Source organism: Glycine soja, chromosome 20 (assembly GCF_004193775.1).
Source record: "Glycine soja cultivar W05 chromosome 20, ASM419377v2, whole genome shotgun sequence".
NCBI lineage: Eukaryota > Viridiplantae > Streptophyta > Magnoliopsida > Fabales > Fabaceae > Glycine > Glycine soja.
The window spans coordinates 4,911,444-4,933,861 of NC_041021.1; the positions used below are offsets into that span (position 1 = coordinate 4,911,444).

General features: G+C 32.0%; 1 protein-coding gene across 1 annotated transcript; it reads right to left on the reverse strand.

The window, feature by feature from the left end:
- Positions 1 to 334: 334 nt before the first annotated feature.
- On the reverse strand, positions 335 to 4,608 carry LOC114402543 (G-type lectin S-receptor-like serine/threonine-protein kinase CES101). Its single transcript, XM_028365160.1, has 7 exons — positions 3,413 to 4,608; positions 2,776 to 2,880; positions 2,484 to 2,689; positions 2,209 to 2,419; positions 1,697 to 1,934; positions 1,258 to 1,408; positions 335 to 792 (listed from the first exon to the last, which is right to left on the reverse strand). Exons 1-7 carry the CDS (start codon positions 4,590 to 4,592, stop codon positions 481 to 483), a joined length of 2,403 nt encoding a protein of 800 aa, XP_028220961.1. The 5' UTR covers positions 4,593 to 4,608; the 3' UTR covers positions 335 to 480.
- Between the last annotated feature and the right edge of the window lie 17,810 nt (positions 4,609 to 22,418).

Sequence of the window (22,418 nt, forward strand, 5' to 3'; positions counted from 1 at the left end):
ATAAGTTTATTTTTATGGTCTAGTATAACTTTCATGACAATTTAATTAAAAGATTATTTTGTAATAATGTCTCTAAATTAACATAAATTTATTCTTCAATATTTATAGGCTTAGTTCTTTTATGCAGGTCAACATGTTTAATATTTAAAATAGTGTTGTAAAAAATTAATGTAATACTAGTATATAGTATACACTAAGATATAAATATATTATTTATATTTACATAAATAAGTTGGCCTTTAAAGACAAAATTTATAAGTGTGATTTTTTTTAAGTAAATACACTTTCTTAACATAAAATCTTTATCTAATTTATTTCCGAAATAGGTCAATTGTTTGAATAGAAAGTGTGAGTATTATAAACTCTCTGATACCATATTCAATTTCTATGGATAAAAAGAAAGAAAAAAAAAAGCCTGATATGGCCATAATGCTACAACATCAACATGGGTGTCATGCCACCCTGTTGGAGAAGGAATATTTATCTCCCATAAGCAGTGGAGATTGATAAATGATTTAGTGAATAATTTTCTTGTTTGCTATTATTAGGACATCCTGACTCTCCAGCAACCACATACATGAAGAATGCTGGCTGCTTTGGTTGACCAAGTTGGGTGGTATCATTTGATAGGAAAGTAACAACATCTTCCATGGTAGGTCTTTCTATTGCATGATCTTGTACGCATAAGAGTCCAATCTGAATGCATCTTTCTACTTCATCAGAACTGAATGATTCATTTAGTGATGGATCCATCAGCTCTAGAGCTCTCCCTTGGTTCCATAGCTGCCAGGCCTAAAAAAATGCCAACATCCAGAGACACTATTTTAATTAGTTTGAGTTGAACATTAAATTTTAAGCTTAACAACACATTTTATAATCTAACTAGCTATCATCATTTCACAAATTTTAACACCTATGTTTTCAATTTTTGCACATTTTACTAATACGTGTCACTATAAAAAGTTAAACAATGTCATTTTGTTACTAATTTTTGTGAAACAATATCATGTTATTAACATGATGGTAAAATATGCAAAAATCAAAAAACATGAAAAAATTGATTGGAATTTGCAAAATGATGATAGTTGAGTGAGAAAATGAACAATTAAACTTAAATTTGATGGAACCACTAGGGTCGGTCCAGTGGTGGGGGGTTGTGATAGATACACAAAGACTTAGGTTCGATTCTCGTTGCTTCCATTGTACACCAAATAAAATAATATTGAATTTAATGAATTGGTTGTTTTTGAAACTTACATGTGCTATGAGATTGAATGGATGATTTGAGTGGATGCAACTATTGTTCTTCATCCCACTAATAATCTCAAGTAGCAGCACACCAAAACTGTATACATCTGTTTTGACTGAGACAACACCATTGATTGCATATTCTGGAGACATGTAACCACTTAAGAGAAAAAAAGAAAGTTTAGCTATTAGTAGTATTAAAGGCAACTAAAAGTCAAACATAAAATATTTAAGTGGACTGTAAGAGAATAGAATCATGAACTTTACTAGGAAAATTGTATCATAGCAAGAAGAATTGTATAATTGGGTAAAACTGGACAAGGATTGAATCCTCGAGTGTTTATCATGTTACTTGTAAAAGCTATGAGTTCCTTATTTAGTAGATATGATAGATAGATATAATTACAATATTTTCTGGTGCTCTTTCAGATTTGTTGTCTATACTTACTATGTTCCAACAACTCTACTGGTGTTTTCTTCAGATCCTTTCAATCCAAATATTCTAGCTAAGCCAAAGTCAGAGATTCTTGGATTCATTTCTTCATCAAGCAATATATTGCTTGCCTTCAAATCCCTATGTATCACCTTTAGTCTTGAATATCTGTGCAAATACACAAGTCCTTGAGCCGTGCCTTCAATGATTTTAAGACGTTTATTCCATTCTAGCTCATTATTTCTACTTGCATCTGTTTATAAGTAAGAAACACATTAGTAATCAAACATGAACTCATCATATCTTTATGTAGCATTTGACATAAAAAAAGAATGGTATGAGACTTCTATTTTTTATTTTCTTTATTCTTCCCTTTTTATTAGAACTAAGTGTACCACATTTTCCCTTTTATCATGTATTGTTCTGTTTATATTATGCATCAAACATGAAATAAATCTGAGATGTTCTGTTTTGTCTCGTTCTAACTAGTCTAATACGTGTTTATTAGGATATAAAAGATGGCCTACCGAATAAATAATGATCTAAGCTCTTGTTAGACATGTATTCATATACAAGTATTCTTTCATCACTGTCGATGCAGAACCCCAAAAGCCTCACAAGATTAGTGTGCTGAAGTTTGGCCATAATCTTAGCTTCATTCTTGAACTCTACTAGGCCTTGGCCTGAACTTTTAGAAAGTCTTTTTATTGCAATTTCTTGTCCATCAATTAATGTTCCCTGAAATTATCATCATATCAAAATACTTATCAATATAGTTTCAATTCAAGTTTGTGGCATTTACCTTATAGACAGGACCAAAACCACCCTCTCCTAGCTTATTATCAGGGGAGAAATTGTGTGTGGCAACAATGATATTTTCCAAACTGAATACTTCAATCTCATTGATTGTCTTTCCCTCTTTCTTAGACCCTTTGGCTTTGCCATAATTTCCCATTGCATTACCTCCAACCTCAACTAACAGTTCCTTTCGCTTCATTTTTCTGTCCACTGATGAAATCAATGAAATTACATTTCAAGTTATAAGTCATGAAAAAATATACCATACCATACAACAATTTCTTTTAAGTAATTACCTTCTTCTTTGCACTTTCTCCTCAAAACATAGAATAAGTAGCAGGACACAAGTGCTGCAACAGCTGCTCCAACACCAATGACAATCCATTTCCACAGCTTGTTCACTGCAACTTACAAGAAGATAACTTGCAACTTATGAAATTGATTTTACAATTTCAAACAATTAGCATCTTGTTCTTGTATGTGCTATATTCATTGTGAAGGCTTTCTAATTTCTCTGTTATTCGCAATCTACTGTTAAATGCTAGTGCTAGACCAACCAAAGCTTCAGAATATATGCAAGAGTAAATAAAAAATATTCAATTTGATCTAGTGTTAAGTGTAACTAATTAGGAATATAAGTTTGTTACAAATTAGCTCTATAAATAGAGCACCCTATACAGTCTCATGTATCTTTTTCAAATCAATCAATTACACAATGAGCTACTTTTATAGTACTCCTCTCTTATTCTGAGATATATGATCTTTGGCCACATCAATTGAGTGTTACTTGCTTCACTCACGAGAATTCTTAACAGAATGATAGGGAAATATGAAATGTTATGAATAACCTATGTATATTTTACATACATTGCAGATAAGAACATGGAAAACAGCATAACCACCTTTCATATAGGGAAATTGGAATGGACATACCTTTATGTTTGACAAAGTAAACTCGTTTGAAATTTCCACCAGAATCTTTAATAAACTTTGTTCCTTTACCCCAAAACTGGCATCCGGTATTATTGACAAAATTTAGAGGAGCATAAGCCTCACAGGAACAATTGTTCCTGCAAATAACCTCACAACACTGCATGTCAATGCTCTTGCTTTCAGAAGCTACAAAACCCTCTTTAGCCATGTAGCCTAAATGTTCAATAAAACCATTCTTGTGCCTTCCACATTCAGTTTCTCTTTTCTGTAGGCAAACACTATTTTCCAAAATCCTTTTACTATATCCACTCTCTTTATCAAAAAGCCTTGACCAAAGCATAATCCCTCCATAGTTAGAAGACGTTTTCACCGTACTCAGGATCCGAGAAATCAACAAATCGGGAGGAACATATCCGCCTATAGATGCTGTTGGAGAAGCAGGCAACCCCAAGAACATTTTCCCTGATTTCAATGAAGTTGTCCATTGCTTCCATGCATTAAGAAGGTTAGAAGCATTACCTTCATTGTACTGACATAGAGGATTGTTGTAGAATTGTATCCAAACATAGTCAAAAAGTCCAGTCTCAAGTGCTTTGCCAAGTGCACTATCAGGAAAAATGCATTGAGGTGCTGCACTTAAGTACACATTTCTTCTATGTGACTTAAGATAATGTGCAAGGTCTTCCCAATGTTTTGTCATAAGGGACCCCCCTAGTCCAAAATCTATACCATCTAATATAACATCTCCTAGTGGACTTGAAGATGATGATGAGTTACCACCACCACCTAAGAAATTGTTCCATAAATAATCAGAAACACTCTTAGCATCCTCAGAGGAAACAAGAGAGTAACTCATGCTTGGACCTCCAATGGATAGCATCACTTTGATTCCTTGCTTTTGGCAGTTTCTGATGTCCCTTCCAAGTACGGAACAGTTTCCCTCAAAAGGGTCACAGTGCCTTCCAAGGATCACTTGAGGGACTTGACCATTTCCAAAATGTGCAAGGAATGCTATGTTTACAAAGGAATATAAACCAGTTGCACATGTTTCTGCTAAGCTACCCTCACCATCATTTGAACCCCAATAAATGGCAATGTCATCAGAGTGAGTGGTGTGTGGTAGGTTTAGGATTAGGAAGAGAAGCAGTAACACATAGGAAGGAAAGAGAAACATGTTCATCTTGCTTAAGTCTATTTCTATTATGCTTCCTTTCACTTATATAATAACAAACTAGCGTTACAACTCGACCAATGCACGGTTTTTTAGTAAAATAGGAGTGAGAGAAAAAATAAGAAAAAATGTTAAATTTTTAAAAAACCAAAATGAAATGCATTAAAAAAAAATAAAGTGCAAACTATCCGACCGTTAACACACGGCGACGACTGGACAGATTTAATATATCTATAAATTAGATTAACACCCATACTTTGCACCTTTGAAAAAAAATAAAAAGCAGAGAGAAAGTAAAAAATAAAATGTGGACCAGAAATGCTTATTGCTTAATTATAGACAACTGGCCAGATTTTGTATAACTGTTGACAAATAGATAATAACGTACAAAGTCATGTTTCACTAATTAAAATGAACCTAAGCTTAATAATTCAAATAAGTAGGTCCTACACGCCATTTAACTCCATTGAAGACAAAAGTTTCAGACCCTTTCCTTCTTTTTGTATTGTCCAAAATATTCCAAGTCAATGAACATCTAACTCATCATGTGTTTTGATTGATGAGCTAGTTTGTTTAAGCTTATTTTTTAAAAAAATATATACTTTTTTTAAAATAAAATAAACAATTTTATCATTTTTTAATGTGGTTGTTGAAATTGTTATTACATAAAATAAATTGTTTTTTTGTTTTTTTTCTTCTTAAAAAAATATTTATACATAAAAAGCTTAAGCACATTGCAGTGTCCACATCAGGTGTGAATGTTATTCAAATTTCACTCTCAAGCTACTAGACTAGGTCTTCCTATGAACGAGCTAATTAAGCTAATAGGTACTACGCAGTTATAATGGCGTTAAGTTTTCGTTCACAAGACACACGCCTCTGCATTTTCATGAATGCACTGATCTAAGTAGTTATACAGATATAATGGCAGAATAAATATGCATGTCCCAACATCGATCTAATCTATCAATTTTATTAAATTTAATTTTAAAAAAGCACTGTTCTTAATTTCACTATCATATTTATTTAGTTAAATATAGTTAATTAATTTGGCAAGGTCTTTGATTACTTGTTATAATAATAGAAATTATAATAATGAGAAGGAATATTTTATTTTAAATTATTCTTGATAATTAATTTAATGTAAATAAGATATTAATAATTTGGAAAAACTAATGTGTATGTGAAGATATTTATTAGATAAAAATTAATAAATTTCATTCATCAAACTACACATGTATCATGCATATATGATAATTGAACTGACATAATTATATTGATAATGAAAGAGTCAACCTCTTGTATGCGTCAACTTCCAAGAAACCCATACAAAGTATTCATATAGGTTGTGGAAAATATTTCCCGTTGACTTCTTTGGTCGAGTGAGTTCGATAGGTAGGTGAATTTCTTGTTTGTTTTTTAAGCAACTAACTTTCCTTGAAATTTCGTTCTCAACTCGCCTTTTGAAAGTGGTCATTTTTATGAATTACTAAACTCTAAGTGATTATACATATAATATTTTTTTTTCTTTTTATGCACGAGAAATAATTATATTTAAGTTAGATAAGATCATTATAGATAATATTTTTTTAAAATATTTAATACAGTATATCTAAACCTCAAATTCAAACCTATAATTAAATTATAATAATTTTGTTAATTGATTTACGTATTTGATCATAGTAGTAATAATCAACATAATGTAATGACACATTATTATGTGATTCATATAAGTTATTTTATATATTAAGAAAGTTATTTTAATAGGTTGAATATAATCAGTAAATTATTATAAACTCTTTTTATATTCGTCTATGATTATGATTAGAGTAATAGAAATTTGGTGAGAAGTTTTTCTTATCATTGGAGAATAATTTGATAGGTCTCATTTTAAAAGAGAATTATGAGTTGCAGCACTAATTTTCTTTACGGTAGATTGGGCCCATTTGTTTATATTTTATTAAATAAATGAAGAGACGTGACTTTACAAAAGAAAAAAAGCAGTGCAATATTTTTTTCACTCAATATTTGTGGGTTCACTTGAGAAATTTGAGTGAATTTTTTGTTAGAGTAAAAATTTGACATGATTATTTAAAGTAAGAAATGTGATATAATATTATAAAGAAGTGAAATTTTTTATTAAAAAAATAGAAGAAAGATTTTGATGAATTTGCATGTTAGAGATGCTCTAGGCTATTTTATATACGTTGTGGAAAATCTGTCTCCCGTTTACGAATACGTTGACTTCTTTGGTGGAGGAGTGAGTTGTGTAAGTTAATTTAATAGAGAAAGAGACAACTTCCAGTATGTTTCTATCTTTTGCAAACTACGTACAGGAAGCTAGTATGCAAATACCTGACTAGTGTGTTATTCACTAGAAGTGCATGAGTAATCATGTGTTAATTATGACTTTTTTTTTTAAGAGGATACATGTCAATTATAACTAAGATTATATTAATCACTATCTTGTTTCCTACTAACGTGCATCAAATGTAATTGACTATTATATATTATCAGTTTTCTCTTGGCTCTTGACTTGACCCATGAAGCATGCCTAATCCTATGTTTGACAGAGATGACAGAAAAGAAAATAAGGGAGGATTTTTAATTTTTTTTTTTGAATTTGAATTGGAGGAAAAAAAATGAAAGGATTGAAAAAATTTTATTTTTATTTTTTTTAAGTCAATTTTTCTTCTGATTTTTGTTTTATTTTTTCTTAAATCAAATAAAAAATATATTATTATACATGTTATTTTCTTTTTAATTTTTTTCTTTCAATTTCACTCATTTTAAACCGATTTTAACTGAATAAAATATTATGACTTTCTTAAAATCATTTCAATTTTGATGGATGATGTGAAAAAATAAAAATAAGAAAAATCTTATTAACCAACTGACCATCAAATTAATTTGTTAAAATAAAAAAAACTATTGATTTGATAAACTATGCTGATGGTTATTTATTCAAATTTGAGTATAAAATGAAGTTTAAATATTACAAGGTGACAAGGTGTCTCATATCATATGTCATCAAATTTGTTAAAATTAAATAAAAACTATTGATTTGATAAACTATTATGATGGTCAGTTATTCAAATTTTAGTATAAAATGAAGATTAAATATTACAAGGTGACAAGGTGTCTCATATCGTAAGTCACAATCACAAATTTTCAGGTGCCTTATTACGTTTTTTTTTAATGTCCTAATGTGTTGTTGGACTTAAATGGTGTAATTGCATGTCCTGGATTGAAGAGGTTGACCTGCGTCATTAATTACAATCTTGAAGGTGACAGCATTATCAGAAATTTTTTACTAACCTGGACTTTAGCTTGGAGTGAATTATTAACAGAGTAGATATTAAAATTACTAGACCACTTGTCCAGTCCTTTTGCACGGGCAGTTAAAAAAACAACCTATTTTTTTATTATAAAAAATATAGAACGTAGGGAGAGAAAAAAAAAATACAGGATGAAAAAGTTGATGTAAAGGAGAAAAAAAAGTACAGTTTCTTGGACAGTTATCGTGCTAAGCAGAGTCAGAAGATGGAGAGTAAAAAATGAGAAGAAAAACAATAAAAGAGAGAAAAAAAGAACAATGAATCCATTTTGCATTAATTGTTAACCCCTGTTAACATAATAATAGTTGCTGGACATATTTAATATAAGTGTAGATGAGTAAATTACACAAACCTGAGGGGAGGTTTCTAAAAATTACACATGCCTCCCCTTTGGCACATAATAATTACACTCTTTTGTTAACTTTGTTTAAGTGTTATAATATAATAAAAATAATATAAAAGAAAATTGATTTGTTTATTTTTATTACTTTCTTACCCTTGCCTTTTAACACTGTTTCTCTATCTTGAATCAAATTAGGAAGGGGTTAAACCAAGGGGTTAGGATTCTCAAAAAAGGAGAGAAAATTCCTAATGTTCACCGGAGGTTGAATAAGACGATAATTGTTTGTTACAACTTACAAGGACCTTTGTGCGATTATATAGGCAGGTTGTGTTTTAGGTATTTGGTTCGAAGTGCAAGGTAGTGTCGACGTATCAATGTCGGAGGTTGAAGAGGGATCGTGTTCTATGGTTTCAAAGATCACGTTTTGTGGTTGAAGCTCGAGGGTCAAGGCATCTCTTGCTTCCAACCAACCAGCCAACACACACAATGTTGCACGGAAAAAGGAAAAAAAGAAGGGTCAAGTCCATAATACACCTTGTGGATTAGGAATGTTTAGGATCGTTTATTACATAAAATGTAAATGTTATATTTTGAAAAAAAATTTCTTCACTTGTGCATAGGCTTACTGTGTTTTTTCTTTTTTCTTTTTTGTTGGGAAGAAGCCAAGTATTTATTTCTTTCCATTTGCATGGTAGGATTTGAATACACTTGGTCATCCTTATTCTCATATCCCTTTTTGCTAGTTGCACACCTAACTTCTTTTATTTTTTAAAAGACTAAATGCCCCCACCTTTCCTGCCCTCTTTCTTTTGAAAACCCTTCCACCTTCTATCATTCTCCCTTTCTTGTATCCTTCTCTTCCTCTCCATTGCACCCATTCTCGGTCTCCCTCACAACTCTGTCGAACACCACATTTTCATTGACGTAAACACACTTATATTCTGTATAAATACATAATATAAACTAGTTTCCATTTTGCAAACAAAAAAATTTCATTGTTATTTTTTTATGGTAACTAATTCAATTATTATTAAAAACTATCTTTTTAAAAAGATAACTCCTATTTCGAATTAACTACACAACAAAAAAAGTTTCCACATATATACAATTCATTGACATAGGGGTATCAATCTATAATGACAACAAAAAATAATTTTTCATTGTGTTAAATTTTTACAAAAAGAAATTAATAAAGTTGTAAAGTCATAAGGTGAGATTAAGACCTTCAATTATTTTGACTAGATACAAATAAATACCAAGTTTAAAAAGTTGTGTGTTGATAGAAGAAAATATTATATTTGCATCTGATAGAACAAATAGTAACAAACATAAGCTAGAATCTAGAAGCATTTAAGAATGAGTTAATGCCCTATGTTCATAATCCTTACTTGTATGGAACGTCTGAATGTCCTTTCTAGGATCTGTTGAAGCGAAGAAAGAAAAAAAGAGAATAATCAAGTTTAAGCTCTCTCTTCACTTAAAAAGGTGTGCTATTGTTGTGCAGACCTATTCTGATCAAAAGATAATTTGACTACTCAAGCCAGTTGTAGGAGTATTGCTCAAGGAACATAAAACAAAGCTCTTTATCATATTAGAGTTGACTCACATTTAATGCTCATATTAATTGCTTCCAACAAATGCCTTCTTCAAATGCAAGAGCAGACGTAGTTGACGACAATTTAGGGACAACGTTTACTTGTTGAAGAAGCCTATAAATACGAGAAGATTTGAAGAGCTCATGTGATGCTTTTGAATTGCATATTCTTTACCTCCTTCAAGTTCTCTTCTCTTGTAAATTTCTCTAAGTTATATAGCTTTCAAAACACTTGGAAAATCTTGAGAGAAAAAGACACTAATGAGCTTTAGTTTCATTTTCGTCTATAAGTTGTAAGATATTCTGTGTGCACCCCTAAACTTCCACAAATCTAATGATTTGTTACTAGAACTAGATGTGGCTTGATAAAAAAATACTTAGGTTGTTAAAACTTTGGGGACAAGCTTTTGTAAGAGTCAAAGGCGACCGTGAACAATACTTGTAATTTTGTTGAAAGTTAGTAAAACTTGATAATTTGAATGTAGTTTCAGTAGTAGAGATGAACAAATATAAAACTCTGTGTGCGTATGATTTTATCTTGCTTTTTTAACACCCCATTTTTTGTAAAATAAATTAAAAAAGATTTTATTTAAAAATAAAGTTTTAAAAAAATAATGAAGTTTTATAATTAAATAAACAAGGAGAAATAATTTTAATAATTAAAATAATAGTTTTAAGGTAAATAAAATAAATATATGTTCTTAAAAAATGTTTCATTTATTCATTTGATAGGGAGTAAATCAGAGTTTCTTTTTATAAAATGATAAAATGAAAAAAATAGAGTAAATAATAGACCCTGAGTACTCTAGTTATAAATAGAGACATGTTAGGTAAGTTTTTACATTGATGATACGTTTCTATGCTTTCTCTTACTCTCAATTTTGTCATTTCCCTTTGTCCTCTCCCAAAACCATATCTTTTTCCCCCACACTCAATCCTATCTCAGTAAAATGATGATCCCGTACTTGTTAACCATTGGATTATCGTGAAATTATTTGACACTTATTTTCACACATACCTACCGTTAGGATTTTTGAAATAATGGTTATGGGGAGGGGAATATCCCTCGCACATAACTCTTTGTTTTTCCTACATACACCCAAATCTATCATAGTAAATCTACAACTCGTTAACCGTTAGATCTTGGTCAAATTGGGACACCAGGTTCTATATGCATTTCCGCACATATGCATCGTTGAGATTTGCAAAGTAATGTCTATGGAGGGAGAAATTCTCATCACATGCAGGCATTGAACTGGAGGCTCCAATCCCTTCTCATTCTCTCCAACGCTTGGAAATCCTAACAGAACAAACATAGGAGAAACTTGTGGGATATTAAGAAACCTCTAGAGATGCCACTATCATTGTCGAACTACACACATGAGCACACTTAGAGGTAAGGGATGAGTTTATCGCAATTGAAGTTAGAATGAACATGTGTAGGGATCCTTAGCGGATCAAATTAGGGTTTATTTTGGAATGTTTATTGTATTGTAATTCTTTATGTATGATTATAATTAAGAAATTGTAATATTGAGAACATGAAATTGTGATTAAAATTGTGTGTAAGTGATAAATTGAATATGTGATGAATTGTGAGATAACATATTGCTTTGAGATCATAACATTGTTATTGAGATTGAGTATAACTGTAAAGTTGAACATGCGTTGATTTGTGAGATACACGTAAACATGTGATGGTGGATTGCGATATGATAAAATTGTGGACATGAAATTTGATTGTGAATAAGTGTGTGGCTAACACTTGATGTGACAATACTAGTGATGTGAGTTGTGAATTATATAATAACCCGACTGGTGTTTACCTTGAGAAAAGTATTTATGCATAGTGTTAAAAGGAAAGTGTATGATTCCTAGTTAGGAACCTAAAGTGTTAAATTGTAGCACAATGTGTTAAATGTGTTTGAAACACGAGTGTAAGATCGTACGTATTGTATAATTCATGAGCAGTGTCTGCGTGCAAAAAATTTGTTTTAGGAGTTGGACCTGAATCAAGAAGGTGAGGTCCTAACAGATTCTTCGGAGTCTAGGTCTTGGGGGTAAAGATACTTGATTTGAGTGCTCCTTTAAGCCTATGTTGATCCCATATGATTGGAGCATTTTTGTAAAATAGAATGACCTTAACTGGTCACCTTATGATTTTACTTAGTGAGAGTACTTGACATACCCATTGTGTGGTGTGTCTTGTTATATACTCCTAAGCACCCGGTGTAGTTTTTCATTGACATGGTACCACATTGCATATAGGCTTTAGCCTTAGTATAAATATTGCATAACACATGTGAATTGTTTATTACGAAATTGATGAGTGTTGTTACGTCTTGAATCAAGTGTGTGATTCATGTGTAATGAGATTGGTGATTAAAAAATAAATTTTAAATGATAAAGTGGTAAAGTAATATGGATTGTATTAAGTTGAGCTATGTTATAAATACTTCTATAATTTATATTGATTATGTTTTTTTTATCTGTACTTTATTTAAAAATGTGATAACTTACTCCTTGTGTGTTGTTTGTGTTTGGATCTTGTGATGATCTCGAACCTTATGTTCGTGGGAGCAGATGACTAGGTGGATTGCTTTAAGGAATCTCATGCTAGAGGATGCTGAGACACTATGCTCTGATAAGATGTAACATTGATGCATGAGTTTTTATTTCAATTACATGATGTTATATTGTAGAGTGTTATAGTATGATTCCAAAAATTATTAAGTGTTGGAGTTTGAGAATATTATGGTTAAATTTCATGAACATGTGTATGTTGTACCTTATGAATATCATTGGGAATGTTATGAGATGGTTGATGTGATGTTATGAGATGTTAAAGTGTGGACATAATATTCGATTGTGAATAAGTGGATGTGTTAACACTTGATGTTACATTAATTATATTGTGAGCTATGAATTATACAATAACCCGACCAGTGTTTATGCGCAGAGAGAAAGTGTAGGTTCCTAGTTAGGAACCAGTGTTAAATTGTAGCGCAATTGTGTTAAACATGTTTGAAACATGAGTGTGAGGTCGTGGTATTGTACAATTCATTAACAACGTTTATAAATGAAATATGTGATGAATTATGGCATAATATGTGCCTTGAGATTATAATATTGTTATTGAGATTGAGTAAAAGTGTAAAGTAGAACATGTGTTGAATTGTGAGATACGTGAAAACATGTGATGGTGGATTGTGACATTATGAGATGTGAAATTGTGAATGAGTTTCGGTTGTGAATAAGTGTGTGATTAACTCTTGACGTGACATTATTTGTGTTGTAAGCTGTGAATTGTACAATAACCTGACCAATGTTATCTTGAGAAAAGTGTAAATGCGCAGTGTTAAAGAGAAAGTGTGGGTTTCCTATTTAGGAACCAGTGTTAAATTGTAGCGCAATATGTTGTACGTGTTTAACACACGAGTGTGAGGTCATGGGTATTGTATAATTCACAAGCAGTGTCTGTGTGCTAAAATGATTTAAGGGGTTGGACCTGAATCAGGAGGGAGAGGCCCTGACGGACTCTTCGGAGTGTAGGCCTTGGGGGTCACCGGGTTTGAGTGTTCCTTTAAGCCTATGCTGATCCCATATGGTTGGAGCATTCTCGCAAAACATCGTGACCCTGATTGGTCTCCCTATGATCTTACTTAGTGAGAGTGACCTGACAAACCCATTGTGTGGTGTGTCTTGTTATGTACTCCTAAGCGCCCCAGGGTGGTTTTTCATTGACTTGGTATCACATTGCATATAGGCTTGAGTCTTAGCATAACTGTCTCATACGCTTGCTAATTGTGTATATGAAATTGACGTGTTATTATGTCTTGATCAGAGCGTGTGATTCTTGTGTAATGTGATTGATGATTGAAAAGTGAACTTTGAATGACAAAGTGGTGGAATTACGTGAATTATGTGTAAGTAAGTTTTATTTGGTTTATATGATATGTATATCTAGTTGTCTTGTTTCTCTATTAGTTAGGAATGTGATAACTCACTCCCCGTGTGTTGTTTGTGTTTGGATCCTGTGATGATCTTGAACTTTGTGTTCGGGGGAGCAGATGACTAGGTGAATTGCTTTAAGGAATCTTGTGCTGAAGAACATCAAGACACAACGCTCTGATAGGATGTGACATTGGGGTATAGGGTTTTATATTAATTGTATGAAGTGTTAGATGGTCTTGTTTGAACTGAGATGACTTTATTATATGATGTAGAAGAAAGTGAATGTGAACCTTTTATCCCTTTGAAAGGCTTGTATTTAAAAATGTAAAAAAAAAACTTTTAATTAATATTTGAATTTTCATTCCTTTGTTAGTATATATGTGAGGGGTAGAGGGTGTCACATTTAGTGGTATCAGAGCAGGTCGAACCTTTCGGCCAGTGTGTTATGTGCTTATCATATTCTGTTGTGCACTCTGTGTGGTTACTTATGACTAGTTTTTTTGAACATGCTTGAATTATTATTTGTATTTTCTCCTACATGATTAAATGAGACTTAATAATAATGCTTGTATGTGCCTTGCATCCTTAATGTCTGCTTTACCATAAATCCATTGTTGAGTCATGAGTTATGAGACTGGTCATCTTTATAATTTGTGAAGTGCGGTTGGACATTATGGCAAGCCATTGGGTGATGCAAGTAGTCTTGACATTCATTGATAATGTGTTAATGAACCTTTATCATCCTGTGTGTATGTTGTTAGTTAGCTTATTTCTCCCTTGATGTGTGGATTAGTGATGCAAGAACCTTTTGGACCATATATATATCTTGGATGAGTGTGTCTTTCTTGATGTGTAGACGCATGACTACTTAACTCCCTTTATTTTGTGTGTAGTCGTGAATGTAGTAGTTGAAGTTTGTGATTTCTTAATACATCCTTATTAACTATTTAATTCTTACTTCTTATATGTACGTTATATACTTGTTATAGGAACCTTATAATTCTAAGTACATATAGTTGTAGTATGGTGTTTTGCCTTAATTGCATAGATAGTATGATTGTTTGTGATTTTTTTTTCTTAGTGATGCTAATATTCTATAGTTGGAAGACTCATATCAAGTTATATTTCATAAGGAATACTCTTTTGATCGTACCTTCTAATTCTAGTGCAACCTATTCTTTGTGCTGCATGCTTAAGTCAAGTAATTTGATTACACTTGAAAGCTTGAGTTTAATTCATTCGTTGTGTTATGAGCCTTCATCAAACAATTGGATTACTGATGTTTCTGTCACAATCAAGCGATTGTTAACGGCTTCATATGGGTGTACATTGTGGTCATGTTTTTGTTTCTAGAATTCTTTGAGATATTGTTGTTGATTCTGAATAAGTGATCATTTTTTTATTCAAAATTATTGTCTCTTAATCAATCGAGTGTTCATCTTGTCATTAGTTGCGCATCTTCCAATCATGTCTTGTTAAACTGCTCGATTTGTTGTCATGTGTTACTTCTGTTACGAATAGAGAGAGACTTCGCCCTTGTTAATCACGTTAAGGTGTTTTGAGGGGAAACACTTGAGTATGCATTTTCCTTGTTACCCATATACGAAAGTCAAACTTAGTAAGACATGTACTTGTGTTCCTTGAAGATATGCTTAGTTACCACCTAAGTGCAAGATTGAGAATCTTATAAGTGTAGTACCCATAGAAACTTGTAACCGTAGTTTGTGAGAAATATCTAGTATAGAGTTGTTTGAGAACATAGTGTAGTTGGAAAAGTTGTGAAGAATAATTAAGAGGTTTAATGTGAAACCTTAAGAAAAGTGTAAGGTAGTTAGTAAGGCATTAATTGTTACGCATGAAAAGGTTTGAGAGTGAGTGTTCTTGTGTAAGGTAGGTAACCTAAAGGATTATGGATGATAGTTATATGATCAACAAGATAAATCTTAGTTCTTTTTACCTTAATCTGGAAAAAAATTTGTGGATGCTTCAAGGAATACCTTAGTACCTATTGTGGCCTCTATGTGTACCTGGTCATGACCACTATGTGTTCGTGGAATGCGTGACAGGATCTCCTACCCTGAGTGTTGTGGTTTCAATGATTAGTGTTTAGTATGTTTCCAGTTAAGTTGAATTATGGGGTATACCTTAAGGTTGTTATAGATCTTTGTGAATCATGTTCGTACTAAGAATTTCGTATGCATTTTAGTTAGATGAAGATGACCCTTAGAGTATGCTACGTCTAGGTGAAAGATAACTACAAATCCTTCTTGGACAGAAGTTGTTTTGAGATGAGAGGAAACCTAAGATTAAGATGAAATGCTCTAAACTAGTAGTCGAACAAAAAGGTTCTTTTAGGATCCATTGGATCAACCCTAACCCTTGTTAAAGATGACTCAAGTAAGTTTAAGCTTTCTAGTGAAATTTATATAAGGAGTAAAACTTAAGTTTGAACAATTTTATAGAAGTGAGAAGTGATTTGTTTTGCTTATTCAGTTAGTATTAGAGTTGAACCGTTACGATTTCTTGAAGCAAGACTTATGAGTCAAGTATACGAAAGTGAGAAAGATCATGTTGAAGGAAGAGGCTTAGACTGAGGGTAGGCAAATCATGTATTCTCGATAGTCATTGTGAACTAGGATTGGTAGAGCATGAGAGACTCGAAACTCATTATTTTTCTTGAACCGTCCAATGTTCGAAAAAGAGTCGATCATGTGATCAGTCCCGTCTCCTTGTGTTTGTTTGTTCGTTTCAAATTGTCATTAGCGTCTCCTATAGTATTATTATACTCTAAATAGTATGTCATTCACATTCTATTATCATTGAGATGTTACTCTTGCGACACAACTTAACTCATGAAAAACTATCATTGAGGGAACGAGGATCACCAGATTTATCGTCAAGTGTAGAAGACTCTTATGATCGAAGTCACAGATAAGTGTTTCAACAGAGCACACAACTTGATATTGAGAACTATATGTGTAATATCTTTTTCTTGATCTTTCAGCAAAGTTTCGGGGACGAAACTTCTTTTAAGAGGGGTGAAATTGTAACATCTCAATTTTTGTAAACTAGATTAAAAAGGATTGTTATTTATAAATAAATAGAGTTTAAAAAAAATGATGAGATTTTATAAATAAATAAATAAGGAGATACAATTATTAATTAAAATAATGATTTGAGAGAAAATACAAAGGGTATTTTATTTATTTGTTTGATAGAGAATAAAATAAAGTTTGTTTTTATAAAATAATAAATAATAAATAAAGAGAGTAAATAATAGGTCGTAAATGCCCCTAGCTATAAATAGCAACATGCTATGTCAGTTTTCAGAGTGACTTCTCAGCCTCCTCTGCCTCTCATTTTCGTTTTTCCTCTTCTCCTCTCAAAACCATTTCTTTTTCCCGCAGCTCACTAAACGTGTTTCAGAAAAACGACGATCTTGGACTCGTTCACCGTTGGATCGTCGTGAAATTTAAACACCAGGTTTACAACCCAATTTCGAGTATTCTCACCGTTGGTAATTTTGATATCATGTTTGAGCTGAGAGAAATACGTTTCGCATTATAGTCTTTTCCTTTCCCGTAGAAACCCAAAATGGTCTCAGTAAAATTATGATATCAGTTTCGCTAACCGTTGGAGTTTCATGAAATTTGGATATGTTTTTCGAAATTCAATTTCGCACACTTTAACCGTTGGGATTTGTGAGATAATATTCGTGGAGGGATAAAAAAGAATCGCATGAAGACAGTACAAGTGGAGGCTTCAATATCTTCTCCGTCTCTCTGACGTTTGGGAATTCTATCGGAACAGTCGGATGAATAACTGGAGGAATCTCAGGGAACCGCTAGAGATGCTGTTATCACTGGCTGAAGACACGTGAGTCCGCTTAGAGGTACGGGATGAGTTATTCACAATTAGGGATTAGTGGGAACATGTGTAAGGATCCTTAGAGATATCAATTGGAATGAGTTTTGGGGTGTTTTTGCAATTTTCATTTTATCCTTATAATTATTACAGTGAATTATATATGTTTGACAGACCAATTTTTGTGAAATTGATATGTTATTGTGTTGAGCGTGAACCCTATAAATCGAGTACATTTTCTAATTAATATGAATTGATGAAATAAAGTAAGGAGAAATTTAGAGAGAGATATTGATTTTGTATTTTCTCTTTTTCTTGCTGTTTAGGTTTTTATATATAATTTAAAAAAATTAATATCATAATTGAAACTGACCAAAGTGTTCATATAATTATTTAGAATTTGTGCATTGAAAGCTTACTTTGAAATTTGTGATTCAATATGATGTATGCTAGTTTATAGATATAGAGGTAGTTATTTATATTAATAATTTAGGTAAATAATATTGTAGAGTGTTATAGTATGATTCCAAAAATTATTAAGTGCTGGAGTTTGAGAATATTATGGTTAAATTTCATGAACATGTGTATGTTGTACCTTATGAATATCATTGGGAATGTTATGAGATGGTTGATGTGATGTTATGAGATGTTAAAGTGTGGACATAATATTCGATTGTGAATAAGTGGATGTGTTAACACTTGATGTTACATTAATTATATTGTGAGCTATGAATTATACAATAACCCGACCAGTGTTTATGCGCAGTGTTAAAGAGAAAGTGTAGGTTCCTAGTTAGGAACCAATGTTAAATTGTAGCACAATATGTTGTACGTGTTTAACACACGAGTGTGAGGTCATGGGTATTGTATAATTCACGAGCAGTGTCTATGTGCTAAAATGATTTTAGGGGTTGGACCTGAATCAGGAGGGAGAGGCCCTGACGGACTCTTCGGAGTGTAGGCCTTGGGGGTCACCGGGTTTGAGTGTTCCTTTAAGCCTATGCTGATCCCATATGGTTGGAGCATTCTCGCAAAACATCGTGACCCTGACTGGTCTTCCTATGATCTTGCTTAGTGAGAGTGACCTGACAAACCCATTGTGTGGTGTGTCTTGTTATGTACTCCTAAGCGCCCCAGGGTGGGTTTTCATTGACATGGTACCACATTGCATATAGGCTTGAGTCTTAGTATAACTGTCTCATACGCTTGCTAATTGTGTATATGAAATTGACATGTTATTATGTCTTGATCAGAGCGTGTGATTCTTGTGTAATGTGATTGATGATTGAAAAGTGAACTTTGAATGACAAAGTGGTGGAATTACGTGAATTACGTGTAAGTAAGTTTTATTTGGTTTATATGATATGTATATCTAGTTGTCTTGTTTTTCTATTAGTTAGGAATGTGATAACTCACTCCCCGTGTGTTGTTTGTGTTTGGATCCTGTGATGATCTTGAACTTTGTGTTCGGGGGAGCAGATGACTAGGTGAATTGCTTTAAGGAATCTTGTGCTGAAGGACGTCAAGACACAACGCTCTGATAGGATGTGACATTGGGGTATAGGATTTTATATTAATTGTATGAAGTGTTAGATGGTCTTGTTTGAACCGAGATGACTTTATTATATGATGTAGAAGAAAGTGAATGTGAACCTTTTATCCCTTTGAAAGGCTTGTATTTAAAAATGTAAAAAAAAAATTAATTAATATTTGAATTTTTATTCCTTTGTTAGTATGTATGTGAGGGGTAGAGGGTGTCACAATCCCTTTTTAAGATGTGAAAATTCTTTCCATGTTAAGAAAAAAGTTAAGGAAGTTAAACAGTTTTTCCCACAACATTATTTTATAGAATAAAAACGATAAATGCTAACTTGTGTATGCTTGAGATATTGGCTAAGGAACTAAAATGAGAATCTTTCTCCTTTTACTTTCTTCACCAATGAGTAAATAAAGAGTAAAGAGGTAAGCAATACCAAAAAGTGAGTAAAGAGAACATAAAGAGAAATTCTTAGATGAGAAGAGTGTAGGGAAAACCAAAATACGTTTTTGTTGTTATGTTTTTATGCCAAAGGCTACCTCTTAGAAAACCAAGGATTTATTGTGTGAGGCTTTTAATCTCAGACTTTCAATTATTATTATAGCATGCTAATTTCTTACTACTTTCTAGACAAGTGATCACTACAGTTAAAATTTCAAAGAGTCTCATTCTTAGTATATTTTTTATCACATAATTATATATGCATTGCATGCATGCATGTGTTCATGTAAGAAGAAAACTTATGTTTTGTGATTTTTTTTTCTGCTAAGGAAACTGCGCTAACGAAGAATGATGGAATGTGAGACTTCAACTAATAATACCGGAAATGCAACATAAATGACAATTTTAAGGTACATTCAAAGACGAGTTTGAACCGTCTTTAAAGTCAATGTCGTTGAGAGTCTTGACTTTCGACGATGATTTCATAAAAAATCGTCTTAGAAAAAAGTATCAGTCTACGATGATTTTAAACTAAAAATCGTCTTAAAAGGCTACCTTTCTAAGACGATTTTTTTACTAAAAACCGTCTTCTAAGACAAGTTTTAACTGAAAATCGTCTTAGAAAGATATTATTCTAAGACGATTTTTAACTAATAACCATCTTAGAATGATTTATTTTCTAAGATGGTTTATTTTTTAATATCACTATGTAGCATTGCTCTATTTATAAATAAAGTGTCAATTTAGTGTCACCAAGACTAGAGGAACAATGTTATCTTACATGTACCTTTGGATGACCAAAATGAACATTAACCCTGTTATGTACATTAGGATTTTATTTTCTTTATGTGTAGATACTAGAACATGAATGCATAAACATGACAATGTTTATTATTGCTGTCAAATCATTTAAAATAAAAATAATAAAAAACTTTATGAAACACACTAATTATTACTTCAAGACTGAAGAGATAAAATTGTGTTAATTTTCCTACCAAATGAGCGGTGTACTTTATTTACAAGCATAGGATATTAAGCAAAGCTGGCTTTACATTGTCTATTAAAGTTTTCTAAGTGTTGAATGGATCAAGTTACGTAAAAATTATTAGAGAACTTTTTAATGTAATATAATTTATAAAATAAGAATGAAATAAAAAAAGATAATAAAGTGTACAAAACAGTGGGTATTCAAATAGCATTCAAAATAAAAAAAATGATAATAAAGATTGTGGAATTTGTGATAGTATAACATAAACATATATAGAAAGATTATGGAGTTCGTTAGAAAAAATAATAACCTTCCCTTAGTAACAAAAATGTTAGATACCAAGCCATTAATTATTCTGTAGTACTCATCACCTCCCACAAGAACTATCTCAACAACAAGAAAATTGACGGGGATGGGTTTCCCGAAGTAGTTCAACGTACCCCCATCAAGAAGCAAAGCTTCGGTCTGCATTGATTCCATGGAGAAGATCAACTCAATGTAAACAACACAATAAAAATTTTGCAATCAAGGCCATTTTAAAATATGCTATGTGTTGACTGCTAAATTAAAAGCATCTATTGAAAATTAAAATAGATTATTAGTTATCCAATAATCAAAATTAATTTAAGACACGGTAAACAAAAAATGAGTGCAAAAAATGGAATATCACATAGGTAAAATAAATGGTAAGGATGCGCAATCTGAAGGCAGTAGAATGGAATTTGTTCATGGCCTTAACTTGAGTATATTGGAGTTTTTTTGCTCATGGCAAAGAGAATAAGGGTCTTGTTTGGCAACTGCTCACAGAAGTGCTTCTAGCAGGCTGCAGCTTAGCATCAGGGCAAATTTCTTTCTTTCCAATTTTACAGTTTGTTAAGGCAAGGTGAAGTTTGGAAATTGTTTTAAGACCCAACAAAGTTGTGCACAACATTTGATTTCCTAGTGAACTAAGAGTAGTGAATTAGTGACTAATTGATAACTCATATAACAAACATAATTTTCCCATGTCCAACAACTTCCATTTTAATTACCTCATTCCCAAAAGGAACAAGAAAAAAGAGGAAGCATTTTATCAATTACGATTAAAATATATTAAGCATATTTTTGCACTATTAGAAAATATGCTTTCTATATCGGTTATTTATGACTTTCAACATCGGTTTTTCAACTGATGTTGAAAGTACCGACGTTGATAGTATTATCGTTAACATCGGTTTTTGAAAAATCGATGTTAACGTAAAATTACCAACATCGGTTATATAAATAACCGATGTTGCTAATATGAATTACACCCAGAAAATGTATATTAATGTTGATAGTTAACATCGGTTTTTTGTAAAAATCGATGTTAACGAATGTGTTACTGTTGACAGTTAACATTGGTTTTTTTACAGAAAACCGATGTTAACGAATGTGTTACTATTGACAGTTAACATCGGTTTTTTAAAAACCGATGTTAACGTGGGTTAACATCGGTTTTTTCCAAAAACCGATGTTAACGGATGTGTTACTATTGATAGTTAACATCGGTTTTTTCAAAAAACCGATGTTAACCCACGTTAACATCGGTTTTTATAAAAACCGATGTTAACGAATGTGTTACTATTGAATTTTAACATCGGTTTTTTTTTTTTTTTACAGAAAACCGATGTTAACGAATGTGTTACTATTGACAGTCAACACTGATGTTGTTTTCAGGAATTTTTTTTATATAGTGTCTTTGTTTTTACAAAAAAACCAAAATTTAACTTGTAAATTTAAAATCAGACCACACAA

Bases quoted from the DNA above. Each gene is read 5' to 3' on its own strand.
- LOC114402543 (XM_028365160.1), bottom strand. From the start codon at position 4,592: ATGAACATGTTTCTCTTTCCTTCCTATGTGTTACTGCTTCTCTTCCTA. The intron at 1,935-2,208 runs GTAGGCCATCTT...ACTTATAAACAG, and splicing joins CTTAGATCATTATTTATTCG to ATGCAAGTAGAAATAATGAG. The intron at 793-1,257 runs GTAAGTTTCAAA...GCATTTTTTTAG, and splicing joins CATTCAATCTCATAGCACAT to GCCTGGCAGCTATGGAACCA.